The following is a 17,192-nucleotide window of genomic DNA, read 5'->3' as shown; positions in this document are numbered from 1 at the left end:
ATCATAGGAGATGGCACATTTCGGAGATGGTTGCCCCGTGGACACGCAGCCAACGACAGGACACTAAGCAAAAAATCGCTCACTTGTCACAGTTGTTTGGGTTTTAGCTCGCCTAAAAACCAATTGACTGTCGATCCATATAAACAGGCAGTCGTTCCTCTATCAACTGACTGACTGTCTGCAGTGAATGGAGGTGAATGACCGGAAGAGATCTCCAGTGCGCTCCGCCTCCAGTCTCTGAACGACTATCTCTCCTGTGTGAAAGCACAAGAGAAGCAGTCGGTGGGATGGAAAAACAATAGGCGCCCAACAGTCATTCCGTGTAAAGGTACCTTTAGGCTTGGCCAAATATATTGGATTTAGACCGACTAAAGCCGCGATCATCTAATGTGTATGCTAAGTTTTCCAAAGCTACCTTAATGGCAGACGTCTGCGGAGATAAGTATCAGGCACTTGGATTTTTTTTACAGCTCAATCTTTTTGTTGATGGGGAGGTAAGGCGCTGCCGAGATGTCCTGTATGCCCATATGTTTGAGACGGTTGGGCGAGATGGCTATTGGCCAAATGAGTTTTTGATGGATGCCTCTCTAAAATGTATAGGCCACTTTAAGATATTTTTGATAAGACCTAATTGCTTAAAAAAGGCCTAGTGATGTGACCAATGGTGATTTCCTTGGGAGTCACTTTGCCTTTTTACGGGGCAAGCGGTGCCCGTGATGAGTTGACTTCATTAGGACCCTTTGCTAGAGCACCATACAGCCATACTGGACATATCTAAAGAAAAAGTTATATGAAGTGTAATCTTATGATCACTCATATCTGATGTTCTCACACCGGTGGTCAATGTCCGTTAGCTGTCCTTAATTCGTAGGCCTATTAGTGAGAATGTATTTTTTCAGTTTCCATTGAGGTATACTGCGGCGGTAGGGTGTGGGTGTTCTGCTGTTCGGCAGCCTTCAGAGTGAAACTTGACACAATTTGGTATAATCGATGCGGAGGACACAAGGTTCTAAATTTCTCTTCATTTTCTATGACCTAATGTTGATTCCGTGATTAGCAAATTAGGAGATGCAATGAGCCTACACGTCAGAGGACCATAACTGGGTTTTTTGTTGTTGCAGATGAGAACAATGCCTTGCAACACTGTGATGAACTAAACAACCCTACAAGAAACGCCCTAAAGTCTGCAAACACCGGAAATGTCTGAACAGTATTAATTCAAGAGGATCAATGCTTGTCGGCTTGAGAACCGCGGAAGTGGGGCCTACCATGGTGACACTAATCACAGAGAAGCTGCAGAACCAAAGCTTGGATGACTTGGCATGTAAAACGTACAACATTAATCTGGTGGGTCTTGTTTTTGGGCGTCTTGATCAAAAATTCGGTGTTGAAATGTTCATTTTTTTTATATCCGGTGACTTCTAACTTGACCGTCTTGGTTTAGTTCACACAGATCTCTACAGATAATGGTTGTCCGGATGGGACAACCACTTTAGGGAAGCATTTGGTATGAAGTAGCGACGTTGGTACTTTTTCGAGGGAATGCTCTTCTTGGAGATATAGTGGTTGTGCTTATAATTGCCTCTGCATTTAATCACACCATCCTTTAGTATGCCTATTTGGAACATAATGGGACTTTAGGGCCATCAGACTTAAAGGGGTATTCCGGGCACAGGCTAACATTTTAAAATCTAATGTATATAATCACAATAAGTCCTTCTGTAATGGGGTCACTGTACCTGGTCTAGATACTTTCTTCATTTTCTGTGTCACATGACCCTCCGTCTGAAAAATATCTCCACTTCCTCTATCTTGTCCATTTGCTACTTCCTTCCCTGTCCATAGCCTCCAACATCCTGTGAGCAGTGCATGATGGGAGGACAGAAGCAGAAGCACTGCGCTGTATCGGTCAGTTCAGACTGCCGGTAGGCTCTGTCCGTCGGCTCCAGCAGCTTTCTCTGGCCCTCTCAGTGAGAGGGAGGTTGGTGCTGGTAAGTTGTAGGACCCGTGAGCTGGGGGCGGAGCTACTACACTGGTCGGGAGATAAGCTTTATGCATGCTGGGAGTTGTAGGTAACAGTCTGTTGTGTTCACTGCGGAAGTGATGCACGTAAACAGGGCGACAGATCGATGGCTGCACGGGATGAAAAGGGTCCAGAGCGGCTGATTAAAGGTACATGTTGACGCTACATAGTTGTACCTCTTAGATTTCAGCATTTTCAGAATTTCCATTTTGTGCCCCAGGAAACCCCATTAAATATTTAAGCCTACTTGAGACCTACTAACCAGAAACCCTCTTTTTGGAGCTAGGCATTATGGCATGGGGTTATTGAGGAAGTAATCCTGTGTTTTGGCTTGATGAGCCGGGCCTATCTGATGACCTCAGGGTAAACATGGTCATTAAAATGCAGAATAATAAAGATAACAAAAAGAAAGTGACAGCAGTAAATGTCTGCAGTTATCAGTTGTTTGCAACGTGTGTCCTTGTATAGAACTGCAGCAAATTGTGCAATGACCGTAAACTCCATCTGTAAAAGAGCTCTTCTCTCTTTAATAGAGATGAGCGAGCGTACTCGGAAAAGCACTACTCGCTCGAGTAATTTGCTTTATCCGAGTATCGCTGTGCTCGTCCCTGAAGATTCGGGTGCCGCTGCGGCTGACAGGTGAGTCGCAGCGGGGAGCAGGGGAGAGCGGGCGGGAGAGAGGGAGAGAAAGATCTCCCCTCCGTTCCTCCCCGCTCTCCCCTGCAGCTCCCCGCTCCGTGCCGGCACCCGAATCTTCAGACCCGAGCACAGCGATACTCGGATAAAGCAAATTACTCGAGCGAGTAGTGCTTTTCCGAGTACGCTCGCTCATCCCTACTCTTTAACTTAAGGGCCTTTTACATGGGATGATGATTGGCATGAACGCTCAACTGAATGTCCGATTACCCAATAATTGGCCTGTCTGAGTGTGCTGCAGAACCTGACGAACAAGCACTTGATTGGGTGAACACTTCTTTTAGGGGCCTTTTACACGACCTGATGATCTGGCAAAAATGTTTACCTGAATTTTCTTTTGCCCCATCATGGGCCATGTAAAAGTGAAAACGATCAGCCGATGAATGAGAAAACACTCATTCGTTGTCTGATCGGCTCGTTGATCTGAGCATAAAAATGCACGCTGCATATCTCCCCATGAGGGTGTACAGCCAACAAATGACAACTCTAGGCCGAAGGATTGTATGAACCATCATTCATCTTTCAATGGAGTCTGAATTGGCCAGTGTAAAGGCTCAGTAGATGAGCACCAATCTAGTTCATCGGGGCTTGTCTACCGATGCAAATTTTTGCATCTAAAAGGACCCTTGGAGGTTGTTTCAAACCCATTTCCATATTTCCTGGTCTCCTGGCCAGCTTCAGTTTAAAAAGGCGGGCTTCATGAAACACCCCCTTGACTTTGGGATGTTGCTCCATACTTGCCGCAGTTTCTACATCCTACACAATCACATTGGTTCATTTGATTGAACTTTTTGAACAATTGACCTTTCTGATATATGTTTGACCCTTACTAGTAGGAAGAGTTGAGATGTCCAGATTATAGTGGAGATGGTGCCACACAAGTGAATACATTTCTTCATGGGGAGGTGGGGGATTCCTACCGATCTAACCCTAAAAAGTGAGTCACATTTGATTAACATGTCATTAGAGTTCATTATTGGAAGATTCCTTGCAGATATAGGGCGTTACCACTAATTTGAAGGATATTTTCAGTAACCTTTTGGATTGTCCCCTGCAGCTGTGGGAGCGTCTTCCTTAATAACGTAAGGGCATTAGTGTTTATTCAAAGTAGCTCCAGGGTGGAGCTTTGTTTTAGAACTCAACTTTACGAGAAAAGCAGTTCTTTCCCATTGGTTTTGAGCCAGTGATCATGACTTCACTAGCCCGAGGGCTCAGCGTTTACCAGGAACACAACCACCTGTGAGATCTCGGCCCCGGCTGCTTAGTGTCATACACAAATCAGTTTTTACGATACATCAATTATATTTATAATGGTTGGCCCCGCCTATTGTTTTTCCTGAAGTTGCATCAGTTCGGGGATTTATTGGCGAGCCGACAATCTCAAGTGACCTAATTTGCAAGTCATTGCAATTTTTAGATGGATAGGATTTCAAAGTTCAGCAATACTTGGTGAAATGAGTTGTTCCCTGGGTTCAGTGTCATGAGTCAGGTCTATTTAGATAATCCGGCCAGATCACTTATGTATAATGAATTGGAACGCTGTGTATGTGACTTGCAGATTTTAGAATTTTGGGGACGTTTCAAGGTCTTTGGTATCGTATCCAAATGTCAGGATCACACTGCCCAGTGTCCCTTCAAGGACACAAAATATTTAACTTGTCTATTTCCTATGTGGTTCAATGGGATTTTTACTGACCTCTCACCCCAGTTGGATCTTGGATATAAGAAAGCCATATAAAAACATGGCCTATTACAGACCAGGCAGTTACCCAGGGGCCCTGATTTTTGGGGTGCCCAAAGTTGAGAAGTGCTCTTATTTACACTGATCCCATCGCTCAATAACAGAATGAAATTAAAGGGGTTAGGCCTAGTTATAGAGTTCTGCCCCATCAACTGGACAGTAGATCATTTTATGATCGGTGGGGATCCAACCACTGGGATCCCCTCCAGTCTTGACAAAGAGAGTCCGGTCGGTCCCCGAGGGAATGAACTACAGACACTTCAGTGACCGCTTAAGAGATTACGGAGTTCAAGCGCTTCGGCAGTGTCCGACAATATTATTGAAGTGTATGGAGCGGCGGTGCACCTGCGTGACTTCTACGTCATTGACTCGGAGACCAACCTGACCCCTGTTCTTGGGATTAGTGGGGGTTGCTGCTCCATACCCCGCTGGACCCCGCATCATAGTTATTCCCTATCCTGTGTGTAAGGGATAAATGTAAAGCTTGGCACAACCCCTATAACTTTTAAGACCTCCCAGTATTTAGTGGTGGAATTTAGAGAAATTTGGAAAGTATTATGTGGAAAGTATGTAGCGGTATGATGTGAGCTCTTTGAGGAAGTATTTGAATACTGCATAGAATTTGACACTATATTTCAGTATTTTGTGTGCTTTTTAAAGGTGGTTGTCCGACTGTAAATTATTGATGACTTTGGTTTAGGGTAAGTCATCAGTAGTAGATCAGCGGGGGTCCACCCCCCCAGGACCCCTGCTAATCAGCTGTCCGCCAGGCTGGTTGCACTTATGCACTGAGCTGATTTCTGCAGAAAGGCAGACTGCTACGTTCGCAATGCAGTGGTCAGCCTTGGTATTACAGGTAATGTTCTCATTCACTTTATCTCCTTTAAGCTCCCTTGTCCACGACCGAGGCGAAATATCGCTACCGATATTCCGCCACGGGGGGAGGGGTGGAGAGCGCTGAGAGGTCTCGGAGGTGAATTGCGGCAATCGCAGCATGCCGCAATTTAAATCCTGCGAGCAGAGAATCAATATGGTTCTCTGCTCGTGGACGCCGGAGCTGCGCTTTCCATAGTAATCCTATGGAAAGCTTTACAGAGTGTGATCATCTGTGGACAGGCAACCTTAGGGCGCCTGCAGACGGGCGGGATTTCCCGCGGAATTTCCGCCCTTGGAAGCTGCCATAGGATTGTGTTAGCAACCACAATCCTAGGCAGACGGCTGCGGTTTATCCGCGCAAAATCTCGCGCGGCAAACAAACCGCAGCATGGTTTATTTCTCTGCGGGGCTCGTGGAGCCTCGCACAGAGGCGTCAGTGCCCGGCCGCCGGCTTCGTTCTGCACATGCGCCGGCTGCCCGGCAGGCCGGCACATCAAACAGCCGGAGCCGCGGGTGAGTATGCGCTGCTCTCTGCAGGTGCTCGGGTCGTGTCCCGCGGCGAGAATCCTCGCAGCCGGATCCGACCCTCCGTCTGCAGATGGCCTTAAGGAAGTATTTGAATACAACTATGTGGCGATATTACGTGAACTTTATAGGCCTTTGGCAGTATTATTTTGAAATTGTCCACAGATGAGATCTAAAAATCCAACTGGGTAATCATTTTGCTTGTTTCTCCAACCCCCATCCTCAATAAACGTAGCCCTGTTGTACACAAGGAATAAGTTAAGTCATTACTATTATCACCGATGAAACTTTTTTTATCCCTCCGTTACTCATGCCCCCTATGGGATGAACACTTGGCAGCACTTCGGGACTGGACTGGTTAACAGTCACTAGTGTGACCTTGTCCTTCAGTAGTCTGCAGGATGGCGATGTGATGGGTGCGGTGGAGACTGTGAACATATAGGGAGGAACTTGTATGTTCTTGATTGCCCTACAGTTAAAACCCTGTTGTACAGCAGTAGTCTGCAACCCGTGACTCTTCAGCTCTACAACTACATCTCAGCCGCAAATTAAAGACCCCCATTTGCAATATATGCCCAATTTTGCATGCACCATAAAAGGTGCAGATGTGTTTGATTTGTGGTATTGGGCTAAGAAGGGGGTTTTTCTGGATCCACATTTTCCCTTGGTCATGTTTGGGTGGTAGGGTTTGGAAGATTGCTTCTTACAGCGTTACAGTTCTCCAAATATGATCTCGCCTTCAAAATTAGGAGCCAAATGGACATTGTATGGTTTTGATTTGGGTTGAGAGATGTTCTCCAGTCCATCTCCTGCTAATATGGGGACCAGAAGTGCTTTAGTATGGGAGTTGTAGGTCCAGGCTACTGAAAGCTCCAGCAAATGGGCAAAAGTTGCCATCGAACGGCCACTTTAAGCAGTATGGCCAACTCCACCATTTATAACATGGGTAACCGTGGAGGTCTGTACAACATGGCAATTCATGGTGGTCACCTGTGATGCTAAGGTTTTCTTGCTAGGTCCCTGCCCATGTTTCTGCAAGATTTGCACTAGGATTGATTTTAGATTTGGTGCTCCAGATTGAATGGTCTACACTTCTCTAAGAGAGCAGATTAGAGGACGAGTCGATAATATCTTTCCCACGTGTGTGTGACTGTTACTGGAGATTAGCGATAACGTAATGGTCACAAGGCAGATATTTAATGTTTTTGGACTTTCTGTTAGTTTTTCCCCATCGAAGAACACTATGATATCTTCAGCCCAGTTTGACACAGTTGGTAACGGACAACATCAGATGCATTCTCCAATATAAAGAATGCAGATTTAATGTCCCTTTTGATTCACTCTTTTTGTACGTGTCATTGCTAGGTGTTTTATGATAGTGTGGTGCTTTGTGACTTCCTTGTATTTGCTGCCTCAGCAGGACTTAGTAGATAGTTTTATAGATCTTCACCACCTGATCTACTCTTGGCTTCACTTTTATGGTTCTCGTTAACTTTTATATATGCAACTTTTTGAAGTTCTCACCAGAACTTGATTTTCACAGGTAAATCGTGCAGACAGCTTAGGTGTGTGTTATATCTATCTATATAGATAGATATGCAAAAGCAAAGGTAGCTGTGGTCTTAAAATGGTCATTTCATGATGTCACATTTGTATTTGGGGGGATTCTACGTTCAAAAGGTTGTGCTTGTGGCGTTTGTTGTCACTTTCGTAGGGAATGTTTAGACTTTTGCTCCTGAATCTATTTTTACAGGGGTTTTCCGGTTGTAAACTGACTGCCTATCCTCAGGATAAGTCATCAATAGTAGATTAGGGACTTTTGCCGATCAGCTCTTCACACTCGTACTGAGTTGAATTCTACACAAAGTAGACAGCTCTGTTCTTACCATAGTGGCCAGTCATGGTATTGCATGCCAAGATTCCATTGAAATGAATAGAAACTTTGCCTGCAATTCCAAGCCAGGCTACTGCAGTGTGAACGGAGCTGCCTGCTTACTGCAGAAATCAGCTCAGTGCAGAAGCATCCTAGCCAAGAAAACAGCTGATATGCGGGGGGCCTCAGGCATCAAACCCTCATCAATCTCGTATTGACGACTTGGCCTGAGGATTAGGCCATCAATAGTTTACAACCGGAAAACCCCTTTAATGACCATGAAAGTCTATTGAGGCCAATTATTGTTGCTGACGAAGACACCCGGCAGTTCTTGTTTAACATCTTAGTGATCATGTCTCCTTAAAGGGGAAATCAGTAAATAGAATCATAAGACACAACGTGGTTGGAGGAGCATATTGCTGGAGTCAATGAGTTCAGACCAGTTCTAAAAATTAAAGTGTAATATGAATGACGCTGGATGATGGAGATTTATGGGAACTGAAATCAAGGCTGGAACACGGGTTAGTTAATATGTAGCTGCCTAGGGCACTATTGGGAGGGGGTATATAGTATTGGAGACATTTCACTGCCCCATGGTCTCTTACAATGGTCAGTCACTCTGAGCCCTCTGTCTGATCTATAAGTGCTGAAAGGGTGTATTTAAGGATGTTTATGCTCTACAGTGGAGAAATATATATATATAACTGCTATCATTGCAAAGGAAGTGTCTGAACAATAGTATCTGTTTTGGCAGAGCAAATCAGAAACCAGAAGGCATCTAACTAAGCGAGGAAGTTGGTTCATCTAGCGGTTTTTGCTTACAGCCCACGTTAAACTGCATTTTGCATGAAGTCAATGTATATCGGGAAGGGTACGAGAGCACCAAGTAACTAGTAGGCCCTGCAATACTCCTATGGGAAATGAGTACCATCTTCCATTTGTATGTTACTATATATCTAAAACTTATGAGCACCCTTTAATATGTCCAGACAAGCTATAGCTATACCTTTTGGTATTTAGTAATTGTTGCAAAAATCATAGTCCTTAAAGTAGCTCTTCAAGACTTCTACTATGGATGCCTTATCTACAGGATAGGTTATCGATAGTTGATCGGCAAGAGTCTGCCACTCTGGGATGAACTGATCCCCAAGCCCAATGTCAATATGGACAGTGCTTAAAGCAGATGGCGCTCTCCACATTGCATTTGAATTCGATGGGAGATTTGCCTATAGTCCAATATGGACGCTTTTTCAACTGACAGCAGACTAGGCTATAAGCTTATCGGTGGGGATCCCGAACAGCAGACCCTCGCCTACCAGCTATTGATGACCTATTCCAAGGATAGATCATCAATAGTGAAAGTCCTGGAGAACCCCTTTAACAGTTGATAGAAAAGTCTTTCAGAACCAGGAAGTGCAAGTATTCTGTATGTACATTGCTGTTTGACATTTCTTGATTTGTTTCCAGTTATCAATAACAATTCTTGATTTATTTCCAGTTTTTGATTTAAAAAAAAATAAAAAATACTGACCTCTACCATATCCTTTACAACCCATCTGATTTTAAGGAGGTTCTCCTGCCGAAACGTGCTTTTAGAAAAATCTGATTAATAATGCAGACTGACCTGGGACAGTAAGGCACCAAACATCGGAGTCTTTTGGTTGCTCTGGGCATACTGCCTCAGCTTTGCATCACTGGTTGTCATGTTTCATGATACCACCTAACAAGAAACGTGGCACAACCCACATATATATATATATATATATATATATATATATATATATATATATATATTTTTTTTTTTACCTTTTACTGCCATAGTAATCAGATTTTTCTAGAAATGCATTAATGCTAATATATACTTAAATTCTAGAACACTTATGCCAATACAGACGTTTGGGCTACGCCACAGTGAAGTATCTGCCCCCCTCACGTAGCCCTTGCCACAGTCCTATACAAGTGAATGTATTTTTTTGTTATATCCCTACTCGCGTACATTTATGATTTGTTATATATATTTTTCACACCATGTGCTTTGTTGTATGGTGTTGAAATGTCTTTCCCTCTGGTTAATTTCAGCGCTCATCTGAGAAGCTGAACAATGAAGGCAGCTTGTTCCCTTTCGAAATCAATGGTAAGTTTTTTTTTTTAAAAGAAACGTTAGAAGTTTTTTTTTTTCTAATTCCAAGAAAAGCAAGGTGTCCGAACCAAAAAAACAAAACAAGAAAATATATCCTTTTCTGTTGCAAATGAGGTGCAGAGGAAATAGAAGGCTTGAAGATGTGGCTTGAGAGCCCGCTGGCTTAAACTGGTCTTAGAACAATGGTCCCGAATCAATGGCTGATGGTGATTTTATGCTTGTAAAGAGCTTTGCATATTAAATCCTGGCCTGCTCCATTGGCTGGAAGAGACAGATGACATATTTTTGTCCCTGTGATTTTTAAATGGACCAGATATGTGACAGCAGAGGCTCCCAGACACAAAGCCAAATCCGTTCCAAATGGTCAGACGGTACTCGGAATAATAAAATCATTATTGTGCTACTTCCCTTTTAAGTGTTCCAGTCCCTCTTTCTTTTATGCTTGAGGAAGTTTTGAGCATTCAGATAACTTTTTGGTTATGCTAATAACTACTACGAATCTGAGCCATTACAAGAGAATAAATACTGCAGTGGTAGTTGCAATGAAAAGTGTATGGAAATAAGGCTGTGAATAAGTTAGGTTCATGGAACAATGGATGGCTTATAAATGTCCCATGGGTTGGAGGTGGGGTCCCTTAGTGTCCCCTTGGGTTGGAGGTAGGGTCCCCTAGAGTGTCCCCTTGGGTTGGAGGGGGGGTCCCCTAGAGTGTCCCCTTGGGTTGGAGGGGGGGTCCCCTAGAGTGTCCCCTTGGGTTGGAGGGGGGGTCCCCTAGAGTGTCCCCTTGGGTTGGAGGGGGGGTCCCCTAGAGTGTCCCCTTGGGTTGGAGAGGGGGTCCCCTAGAGTGTCCCCTTGGGTTGGAGGGGGGGGTCCCCTAGAGTGTCCCCTTGGGTTGGAGGGGGGGGGGTCCCCTAGAGTGTCCCCTTGGGTTGGAGGGGGGGGTCCCCTAGAGTGTCCCCTTGGGTTGGAGGGGGGGGGGTCCCCTAGAGTGTCCCCTTGGGTTGGAGGTGGGGTCCCCCTAGAGTGTCCCCTTGGGTTGGAGGTGGGGTCCCCCTAGAGTGTCCCCTTGGGTTGGAGGTGGGGTCCCCCTAGAGTGTCCCCTTGGGTTGGAGGTGGGGTCCCCCTAGAGTGTCCCCTTGGGTTGGAGGTGGGGTCCCCCTAGAGTGTCCCCTTGGGTTGGAGGTGGGGTCCCCCTAGAGTGTCCCCTTGGGTTGGAGGTGGGGTCCCCCTAGAGTGTCCCCTTGGGTTGGAGGTGGGGTCCCCCTAGAGTGTCCCCTTGGGTTGGAGGTGGGGTCCCCCTAGAGTGTCCCCTTGGGTTGGAGGTGGGGTCCCCCTAGAGTGTCCCCTTGTGTTGGAGGTGGGGTTCGCCTAGAGTGTCCCCTTGGGTTGGAGTTGGGTGTCCCCTAGTGTCCCCTTGTGTTGGAGGTGGAGGTCCCCTAGAGTGTCCCCTTGTGTTGGAGGTGGGGGTCCCCCTAGAGTGTCCCCTTGGGTTGGAGGTGGGGTCCCCCTAGAGTGTCCCCTTGGGTTGGAGGTGGGGTCCCCCTAGAGTGTCCCCTTGGGTTGGAGTTGGGTGTCCCCTAGTGTCCCCTTGTGTTGGAGGTGGGGGTCCTCTAGAGGGTCCCCTTGGGTTGGAGGTGGGGGTCCCCCTTGGGTTGGAGGTGGGGGTCCCCCTTGGGTTGGAGGTGGGGGTCCCCCTTGGGTTGGAGGGGTGGGGGTCCCCCTTGGGTTGGAGGGGTGGGGGTCCCCCTAGAGTGCCCCCTTGGGTTGGAGGGGTGGGGGTCCCCCTAGAGTGCCCCCTTGGGTTGGAGGGGTGGGGGTCCCCCTAGAGTGCCCCCTTGGGTTGGAGGGGTGGGGGTCCCCCTAGAGTGCCCCCTTGGGTTGGAGGGGTGGGGGTCCCCCTAGAGTGCCCCCTTGGGTTGGAGGGGTGGGGGTCCCCCGTAAAGTGCCCCCGTGGGTTGGAGGGGTGGGGGTCCCCCGTAAAGTGCCCCCGTGGGTTGGAGGGGGTGGGGGTCCCCCGTAAAGTGCCCCCGTGGGTTGGAGGGGGTGGGGGTCCCCCGTAAAGTGCCCCCGTGGGTTGGAGGGGGGGGTCCCCCGTAAAGTGCCCCCGTGGGTTGGAGGGGGGGGTCCCCCGTAAAGTGCCCCCTGTGGGTTGGAGGGGGGGGGGCACATCGAAATCTAAAGCAAGACTGAATTACAGTCCGCCAGAAAATATGTAATTGTTACTCTACAACTAAAATGCCTTAAAAAAAGAAACCACCAATGTCGAGTTACAAGCCAACAACCTAGTCATCTGAGATTCATCTCTGACCACATGATGCAGATATCGAAGTGTGGAATTGCTTTCTCTCATAGGTCGATGATGGTTTCATAAAGCTAAAAATAATGTACAGAGAAAATGTAATATACTTTTGAGAATTCCCCTTTTTACAGCCTCTTGTGCTATTTGAGTAGAACTGTGCGGAGTCTTATCTGTCTACTCGGCAGTTTCCCATCTCCAAAAATAACCCTGAGTCTACTGATATGACTGTTCCATCACCTGTGCTCCGCGCTCGGCTTTATTTTATGTAACACTTGACTGTTTTCTCAAAATGAGACTATTGTTCTAATCTTTCTCCTTTTTTTACCCCTTCCCTCTTTCTCTTTTTTTTTTTTTGTTTTTTTTCTCCAACAGAGGACAGTCGCTGGAAAGTGATTGACAGTGCTTGTCCAGTCCGGGAACTGAACAAGAATACGTTTTTCTCTTTCCCTATGTGCCCCTTCAGCACTGGCACTCCCGGCAGTTTTAGTCTTCAATGGCAGAACGAATCCTCAAATCAGGCGTTGGTATCAGGTTGGATAAACAAACTTAACCTCAATGACAGCCTTGGCCAGCCACTGGCTCCCCCTACAAAAAGACACTGCAGGTCATTGTCTGAGCCAGATGAACTGTCTCGCTGTCGGTCACCTTGGAAACCTGGCAATTCCAAAGTCTGGACTCCCGTGTCAAAGAGACGATGCAACAGCGGTGGCAGTGCCACTTTACAGCGCTGTAATAGTCATGGCAGCGCCACCTTGCAGAGAAGCACAAGCATCAGCCTGCCTCAAAATGCCCCATCTCTAAACAACAATATCTTCACAGTCCCTGTCTGTAACACATCTCCTGTTCCAAGGCCTTCTTCTGCCAGCAGCGGCTTTGTGGACAGTAGCGAAGGAAGCACAAATTCAAGTGTACGCTGGAACTCTGGGGGTTCTTGCGACTTCAACCCAAGGAGGCGTCTTTCTCTGTCTCAGGAGCACATCACCGAACCAGGAGATATATTGCCTTCCGCAAACAGCACTCCAACCTCTACCCCCGAGCTGAGAAGGCGCCAAGGATTGCTGAGGTGCCGCTCCCAGCCTTGCGTTTTAAACGAGAGGAAAACTCGACTAAAACGGAGGCGGGATGAAGATGTCCGGTGGAATCGTCCATCTATAGATTTCTTTAAAATGACACGGGTAAGTAATTCGCACTTGACGGATACAGCTGAAGATGGTCTTAGTTTAGGTGACAGTGGAACTCCATTGATATAGTCAATGGGGGCCAATTCTTTCTAAGGTATTTTGGACCATTTAGTCAGATAAGACACCACCTAGTTTTTATCATATGTATGTATATATGTCCTGCTGGGAAATGATGTACGGTCGGGTATGTAGAGTAATTCATTTTCTTTTGACCCGCTTGGAAGATATGACTGCATTGTTATGGAACATTCTTTTCTTCACCGTTTTTTATCTCAGTTTAAGGAGGAGCTGTGGGAAGATGGGAAGTGTTGCCATTCATAACACTCGGTTGAGGAAATGAGAGCAAGCTAAGGAACGGATACACAAGCCTGTGTTATCTTGAACCAAAGAATATTATTTCAGTAGACATGTTGAACCCTTAAATGGAAGGTTCACCCTTGAAGAAAGTCGAAATCTATCAAAGAACTGCAAATATAGCAGTGTATTTCCGTAGGCTGAGGGACAAGTTCATTTGCAGTTTGTCCATTCCATAGTCTAACAGAATGTAGACATGAAGGACTTCTTCTGCAGTAGACGTGGGTGGCGTCAGTTGAAGTATGCTCCACCATGGTAATGGAGGTCCTAGTGTGGGTAAATTCCAGTGGTTGAGACCCCTAATTCTCTAGTTGTCCTAGATGCAACACTTCTCTACGTTCTTGTCAGGTGGTCACCATAAGATTTGCATAGCGTATGAAAGGTCTGGAGATATGAAAGTTGGGTGGCCAGTTATATTCGTGATGGAATCAAGAACTAATATAAGTCATGGTGGGGGGTACTTCATATATAGATATGTCCAGTTTAAAGTGATTCTGTCACCAGGTTCATGAACTTTGACGCTGAGCTATGAGTCACGGAGGTGGGCCGCATTGGCCACTCCCTATGCACAAAAGGGGAGATAACCGTCAATCAGCATTATGCGGGTGGGGAGAAGTTGGCACAGCCCGCCTCTGTGACTCGAAGCTCAGCTCCGAGTCCAGCTTCGTAAAGAATCCCTTTCAGTATTGGCCAACTAATATATTATGCTACTTCTTATCTTTCTCCGGGAGAAGCCATTGGTTAAACCTACTGGTGTATAGCGTACAACCCAAGAATCCTACAGGCTATGTTCCCAAGGGCACTAGAGGTGGCGCATCCGTTGATTGCGCTCTTGCATCGGTAACTTGAAGCTCCTTTAATTAGCACAGTGATTTGTTTGGAGAACGATGGTAGCAATTTACGGGTTTTTGATCCCTGTTGTTCACTGATCTACTGGAAACCTGTTCTAAACATTAACAGTTGCGAGTATAAGTGGAAACTTCTGTCATGATCTCATACGTTGTCCTCACAAGACTGGACTAGAAAATAAATCCATTTCCCTACCGCTTGGATACACATTCGGTTACATGCCCAAAATAGTGTTTAAATAGGAAAGTCCCTTTCTCGTGCAGTCCGGTTGTTTGCCAAGGACTCGCATAGCTCACCCACAAGTCTCCATGCTTTATCCTATCTGGTGCAAGTGTTCTCTTCTGCCATGCAGCAGCAGATTTCACATTGCTCAGCTCTGAACTCGTCTAAACTTGACATTAATATAAGTTGATGTAACCTGTCTCTTCACTTGTTTACCATCCAGCAAAATGTGTTTTTGCACGTTGACTCAATACTTTAAGGCCATGAGAAGAAGTCTTGCTAAACGCTTAAAACCTTGAATGGTTGTAAAGTATCACCAGTTTAATCTGAACACGAGGCAGTTCACACCTCGATTAAAAATAATCTTATTTGTATAGCACAAACTTATTCTGCAGGGCTTTCAGGTAATTTATTTATCACCCCCCACCAAGCTGGGTACTCATTTTACCAACCTTAGAAGCATGGAAGGCTGAGTCAACCTTGAGCCGCCTACCTGAACCACGAGGGGATTGAACTGGCAACCTTCAGGTCGTGAGCGAGAGCTTAGGACTGCATTTCGTTTAGATATAACATGCTATTCTGATCTCTCAGGGTTCTTGGTTCATTTGCAGTCCTCTCATATGTTTAGGGATCAAAAACAAGGCTGTGTACTATAAAGGAAGTCTGCTGTTTAACTGAACTTCCTGTGCCCTAGGATTACACCCTCGAATTGTGGTCATAGTAACATAGTGTGCAAGGCTGAAAAAAAGACATATGTCCATCTAGTTCAGCCTATTACATCGCCAATGTTGATCCAGAGGAAGGCAGAAAAACCCCAATGAGGTAGACGCCAGTTTTCCTCATTTTATGGGAACGAAATTGCTTTCCGACTCCAATCTTGTGATGGAAATAATCAACGGATCATTGACCCTTCTGAAGTAATCAGTGATTATAACATGTAATATTGTAACAGTCAAGAAAGGCGTCCAGGCCCCTCTTAAACCTTTAGCAAGTTCGCCATCACCACGTCCTCCGGCAGAGAGTTCCATAGTCTCACTGCTCTTACAGTAAAGAACCCCTTCTAGTTAGTGTAGAAACCTTCTTTCCTGTAGCTGTAGTCTACAGGCAACTTTTTATGCAGAAAATGGTGCACGTTCATGTAGACGCTAGTCTTCAAATTTTGATTTATGAATTCTAAGTAGTCTTGAGTAACCCTGTGAATGGCCAAATCGGAGCACATAGCCGAGAGCGTACTCGACTTTCTTAGTTGTGCGTGGCTTGCGTAGTGTAATCTCTACTCAGCGTTTGACAGGGCATCGTGCTCTTCACTCACTGCCTTTTTTAATAGTCCCCTGTCACTACTGAGACCATGTGTCATATACAAGTCAGGAAGTTGGCGATAGTCCTCGCTAGTCAGCATTCCTACAATGGCTCCAGCATCTATAACAAAAAGGTCACCAAGTCTTGGAGGTGCAGCAAGATGTAGATTTCCAGGGAACTTGGAGTCAATACTTCTCTTTTACCCAACATGGCTATACCAGGTGAAGACATAAATCAAAGTCTTAAGTCTTTTCAGCTACAGTGATGTCAATGGATTATGCAAATTTATGGTCTAATTAAGACAACGTTAATAGACACTGTTTTTCATATGGCTTATCGGGATATTCATAGTAGTAAAGGGGGTCTCCCAACAGTTAGTGTCCTTAGCCAGATGTGTCTCAGCAGTGGTCTAGCCAACCCCTTCTTCTTCCATGTGATCATATTGCTCTGGGACTTGCATATGTGGAAATTAAAGCATCTCAGGGCATATACTGAATTACAGTAAAAGCCCGTTAATATGGCTTCTATGTCCAGAATAGGCTATCCATAGTAAATCACTAAGGGTCTGCCACCTGGGATTCCCGCTGATCAACCGTTTTACCAGGCCAAAGCACTTCTGCACGGAGCCGATTTCTGCAGAAAACAAACAGCTCTTTTCTCATTGCAGTGGCAAGGATTGGTATTGCAGGCCAAGTTCACATTAATGTGAATGGGAATTTTGCATGCAATACTAAGCCTGGCCACTGCAGTGGGAACAGAGCTGTCTGCTTCCTGCTGAAATCATCTCAGTGCACAAAACACTGGCGAACAGCTGAACAGTGGGGGTCCTTGGTGGCAGACCCATGTCAATATTTTATTGATGTACTAACCTGAGGTTAGGCTATCGATACTCTACAACTTGACAACCCATTTAATACAGAACTTTGTTAATCCAGGAGGTCTTTCAGACTGATTCGGAATCTCACCATACCAACAGAACCAAAGTTCTAGAAGTTTTATATACTGTCCAGTAATCCAGAATATTTAACAATCAAAAAATGTATTTTATGGGGTTTAAAAAATGGCTGTTTTTCTTCCAAATATGGCTCCTCACCTATCCATGAGTTTGTCAGTTGA

At 45.8% G+C, this 17,192-nt stretch overlaps 1 protein-coding gene across 3 annotated transcripts in view; it reads left to right on the top strand.

Moving 5' to 3' along the window:
* Positions 1–17,192, top strand: part of FAM53A (family with sequence similarity 53 member A) — a 62,964-nt gene that overhangs the window by 19,618 nt on the left and 26,154 nt on the right. For 2 of the 3 annotated variants that reach the window (XM_066573014.1, XM_066573013.1), the window contains exons 2-4: positions 1,122–1,347; positions 9,814–9,868; positions 12,544–13,346. In XM_066573014.1, coding sequence (XP_066429111.1) covers positions 1,231–1,347; positions 9,814–9,868; positions 12,544–13,346 — 975 coding nt within the window. In that variant the 5' untranslated portion in view covers positions 1,122–1,230. Of the gene's footprint in view, positions 1–1,121; positions 1,348–9,813; positions 9,869–12,543; positions 13,347–17,192 lie in introns of those variants that run through there. The other variant, XM_066573015.1, reaches the window with a different exon arrangement.

The sequence above is a fragment of the Eleutherodactylus coqui genome, chromosome 7 (genome assembly GCF_035609145.1).
Source record: "Eleutherodactylus coqui strain aEleCoq1 chromosome 7, aEleCoq1.hap1, whole genome shotgun sequence".
Classification (NCBI taxonomy): Eukaryota; Metazoa; Chordata; class Amphibia; order Anura; family Eleutherodactylidae; genus Eleutherodactylus; species Eleutherodactylus coqui.
Note: the sequence above shows the minus strand (reverse complement) of the source record. Positions and strands in the feature narration are given on the sequence as shown.